Source organism: Octopus bimaculoides, chromosome 25, assembly GCF_046866305.1.
Source record: "Octopus bimaculoides isolate indiv1 chromosome 25, ASM4686630v1, whole genome shotgun sequence".
Lineage (NCBI taxonomy): Eukaryota > Metazoa > Mollusca > Cephalopoda > Octopoda > Octopodidae > Octopus > Octopus bimaculoides.
This window is the reverse complement of record NC_142952.1, coordinates 3,996,587-4,001,586: the sequence shown is the minus strand read 5'-3', so window position 1 is coordinate 4,001,586 and position 5,000 is coordinate 3,996,587. Positions and strand designations below refer to the sequence as shown.

At 35.2% G+C, this 5,000-nt stretch overlaps 1 protein-coding gene across 2 annotated transcripts in view; it reads left to right on the top strand.

The window, feature by feature from the left end:
- The window catches only part of LOC106879810 (uncharacterized), a 144,404-nt gene that overhangs the window by 118,038 nt on the left and 21,366 nt on the right, over positions 1 to 5,000 (top strand). For both annotated transcript variants that reach the window (XM_089341833.1, XM_089341834.1), the window contains exon 4: positions 3,465 to 3,635. In XM_089341833.1, coding sequence (XP_089197959.1) covers positions 3,465 to 3,635 — 171 coding nt within the window. The remainder of the gene's footprint in view (positions 1 to 3,464; positions 3,636 to 5,000) is intronic.

Genomic DNA, 5,000 nt, shown 5'->3' with positions numbered 1-5,000 from the left:
CATTTCTAACACTGAGTTCAGTTTCAATGTTACTCGATCTCTCCTATAGTAATCTTTTCAAATTTTCTCCTTCATTTCTGCACGTTGAATCTTATCATTTACTTCAACGCTCAAGAATTTAAATCCGTAACTCCGGTATATAATTCTCTAATTTTGATTTGTATCGAAAGAGAGCGGAGATAGTTTATAATTTGTCGCTAGATCTCCAATCGTTGGTAATTTCATTCAAATGCTAGACAAAAAAATAAGCGAAGATAATAAGCTTCCCGTGAAGATTCCTTTTCTCATGTGTATAATACTGTTTTTAATTATTGTGATATAATTGTTTTCCATCTTAACATGGCATGTTTGATGCACTCAAGGCGTAATTGCTGTGCCTTGTTAGTGTTCTGACTGCATTATTCAATTGAAGCATCTCGTCTTCAAGAGAGATATTCTATGAAATTCTCTGCAGCAATCAATGCAGACCATACAAAGGTATGTTTTCTTTCATTCACTGTCTTCTCCAATAGTCAGGTTCACCAGCAGCTGCTCCTTACAGCTACATATCCCATCTCAACATATTTTCTAATTTTTCTGATCCTATACAATTGCTCTCCACGTGAATAACCAATATAGCGTAGTATATAGTTGTAGGAAGGTGGCGAGCTGGCAGAAACGTTAACACGCCAGGCGAAATGTCTAGTGGTATTTCGTCTGCCGTTACGTTCTGAGTTCAAATTCTGCCGAAGTCGACTTTACCTTTGCCTTTCATCCTTTCGGGGTTGATAAATTAAGTACCAGTTACGCACTGGTACTTAATTATATATATGTATATAGTGGGACTGGACCCGGACTCGTGTAAAGCAAGCTTGTTCGTGTACCGTTTAGACATGTATAAAAAAATTGATCTATGTTTATTGATTTTGTTATGTTCTCTTCTATTTCCCCTGTCATTCTCGTAGATCATCCTCTGACCTCTTCCGTTGTACTTTTTTTTATTCTGTTTCTTATGAAGTATAAAAACCAAAAAAAAAACTTTTGCAATTTTGCTACGGTCGTGTATTTCGTTGAACGCATCCATGAGGACTTCCATGGCTTTCATAATCAGCTTAGATTTACTTTTGTCTGTATTTTTTTTTATTGTTGTTGCTTTTTCGTGTATGTTAGTTCTATAGTTTCTATATGGTGGTTCCAAAGCGTTTCATTTTTTTTTTTTTTTGTGGGGGTGGACTCATTTATTTAATATGTAATCGTTGTTTTTGCTTTTTTCTTTTCTCATTGTATACGTAGCCGGATTTTATTGTACAGGCGGCCATCTTTTATTATGTCACTCTCTTCTGTGTAGTCTTGTGTTTTGTATGAAAGCCAGATCTATTGTATTGACAACGTTGGTTTGTGCTCGGTCATCTTTTTTTATGTCTAGTCTTTTTTGTCTAGATTTATTTTTCAACGAACATTCTTTTTATAGGTAGTTCTGTTTCAACTTTTAAAATTTTGTTATTGTTTATTATTTCCATATAGTCGTTGATATAGTTTCATTGATGTTTTAGCCCCCCCACTTCGCTTTTTAACTCGCTCTCCACTCTATCTCCTACGTCCCTTTTATAATTTTCATGTCTGTTGGACATATTGTTGATATGTTATAGAAATACAACCATATAATGTAGAATTAATTAGTCGACCGTTCCCTATCAAATTTTGCTTTATTTATTTATTTATACTGACGGTGAGAGACGGGACCTTTGTGTTCGGATTTAACACTTTTAAAGGAGATCGCTTCTTAACTACGCGATAACTTAGCTTTCCCGATCATCTGCAAGTTGACAGACTCGCTAACACAGAGGACAAAATTTTTAATATTTCTTTAAGTGCTGAGTTCAAATACCGCCGAGGTTTACCTTGCCTCTCATCCTTAGAATCGATAAAATAAATATCAGTCGAGCACTGGAGTCCATGTGATCTTCCCTCAGAATTGCTGACCTTGTACCAAAATTTATAAAAAAAAATGTTCTCTATCGTGAACCCATTCACATAAGCTACGAATTTCATGACGATTTCATTCGGCCGGGCATAGTTTTGAGACAGATTGTGTTATCTAAGGCCATAATTTATTTGTTTTTAAATTAAGTTAGTTTCATTTATTTTCTTTATTTTGTTGTTTGTATTGAAAAGCTTGTTTCGGTTTTGCTATATTTGTCTTGACTCTTCATGTGTTCATTATTTCTGTATATGTCGGGCGAAATGCTTAGCAGTATTTCGTCTGTCTTTACGTTCTGAGTTCAAATTCCGTCGAGGTCGACTTTGCCTTTCATCCTTTCGGGGGTCGATAAATTAAGTACTAGTCGCGTACTGGGATCGATCTAATCGACTGGCTCCCTCCCCAAAAATTTCGGGCCTTGTGCCTAGAGAAGACAAGTTTATTTCTGTATATGTGTAAGGCGGCAAGCTAGCAGAATCGTTACCGCTCCGGAGAAAATGCTTAGCGGCATTTCATCCATCTTCCCGTTCTGAGTCCAAATTCCGCCGAGGTGCACTTTGCCTTTCGTCCTTCCGAGGTCGATAAAGCAAGCACCAGTTGAACACTTGGATCGATGTAAACGACTCATCCCCACCCCCTCCAGAAATTGCTGTCCTTATACCAAAATTTCAACTCATTATTTTTGCGTGTGTAGGTTCATGTTATCTAAACAATATATCCTTTGTGTAAAAATCGTATACACTACGTACCATAGATATCACTCGTATTTCCGGAGATTATTTCATTATGCTTTGTTGCGTCTAAAATTTTATTCCATTCTCGGTGTTTGTTCCAAATGATGACCTGATCTGGTAAACAATAAAACAATATACTTTTTGTGTAACAAAACATGTGTAATGCATAAAAACTGTCAACTGTACTCGCCGTGCTAATCGTAACATTCCTTTCCTCATTTTTCTATTTATTTTTCTCTCTTTTTTATTTTTTTATTTTTTTTTGTGCTAACTTTTGTTTTGTTTTTTTGTTTTTCTAATACCATCGAATTTATCTCCGATTTTTATGGAGTGGCCATATTTTTCAAATCCATGTTATTCAGCTTGAACTTAACTTGAACTTAAACCTGGTGCTAACGTTTCTGCCAGATCGCCGCCTTTTTTCAGTCTGAAATAATAATAATAATAATAATAATAATAATAATCCTTTCTTATAGACATGAGGTCTGAAATTTTGGGGGAAGGGACTAGTCGATTAACATCGATCCCAGTGTTTCACTGGTACTTAATTTATCGACCCCGAAAGGTTGAAAGGCGAAGTTGACCTCGGTGGGATTTGAACTCTCCGAACCGAATGAAAATCGACCACGGCGAAATTTGAACTCAGAACGAAATACCGCTAAGCATTTCGCCCGGTGTGCTAAATAATAATAGTGTTGTTGTTTGTACTATTGTTTTAAACAGGTGTTTTGTTTATTTTTTAATTATTTCTCCTCTTCCTCCACCCACAGGTAATAACACACATTGTAGAGCTAACACTAACGGAAGCAGGCTGTCATGGTACCTGTATATTTTCCTCATTGGTCAAATCCTCAATGGAGTTGGTGGAGCAACGTTATACACGGTCGGCTTCGCCTGTATTGATGACAATGTCTCTCACAAACGCTCTCCTGTATATATTTGTAAGTACCCTCTTCTTGTTTATGCTTATGTTCTCATGTATATAGATGTATTTAATGTAATTCAACTACAGATAAAAATGTGGAAATATATAATGAATATATATATATACTCTTTTACTCTTTTACTTGTTTCAGTCATTTGACTGTGGCCATGCTGGAGCACCGCCTTTAGTCGAGCAAATCGACCCCAGGACTTATTCTTTGGATGCCTAGTACTTATTCTATCGGTCTCTTTTGCCGAACCGCTAAGTTACGGGGACGTAAACACACCACCATCGGTTGTCAAGCGATGTTGGGGGGGACAAACATATACACACACATACATATATACATATATACGACAGGCTTCTTTCAGTTTCCGTCTACCAAATCCACTCACAAGGCTTTGGTCGGCCCGAGGCTATAGTAGAAGACACTTGCCCAAGGTGCCACGCTGTGGGACTGAACTCAGAACCATGTGGTTGGGAAGCAAACTACTTACCACACAGCCACTCCTACGCCTATAAATATATATACTTTTATTATGGCTGATTTTTGCCAACGATTGAAGTCGATAAACTGCGGGACAATATATATGCAAATATATTCACAAACACATCGAAATATGAGAAGCCGACAATAATACAATGCCCAACTTCATTAACAATAGTTGCTTTCATTTTTTTTTTACATATTTTTCACATAAACATATTTTATGCATAAGATATCTGAAAAACGATAATATCACGTGTGAAAACACGTGATCAGATGAAAATAAGTAACTATATGTCAGATAATTGAAAATATGAGTGTACTGTTCATTTTCTACTAATTTTTTGGAACATCGACACAAGACCCTTTGTATTATTAACTAAGTATAATTTGGCGTCTTTGCAAGTATTTTTTCTTACATATTGTTACGCTACTTTCTTATTATACTTCATATTATTATTATATACTTCAGCCATAATAAAAGTATATATATATATATATATATATATATATATATATATATATATATATATATATATATATATATGAAAACAAATACCAAAGATATATTAATTTTCGTCCGTTATATTTTGCATTTATATATCCTTGTATGTATAAAGAAATATTGAGAAATTATGAATGTATGAGTCTGTACACACGCGCGTAGAATATTTTGTGGATGATTGTAGAAGATATATGTATGTATATGTGTGTGTATATATACATATGTATGTATGTATGTATGTATTGACTTCTAAATTTTTGCTGCAGTTTCGCTGCTTCTTCGCATATCTCCGAAGAATTCAAGGGACTATGTTGCACAGATGGTTACAGCATTTTAAGTGATGAGCGCTAACCTAACGAATTCTGTTTATTATTATTAATGTTGTTATT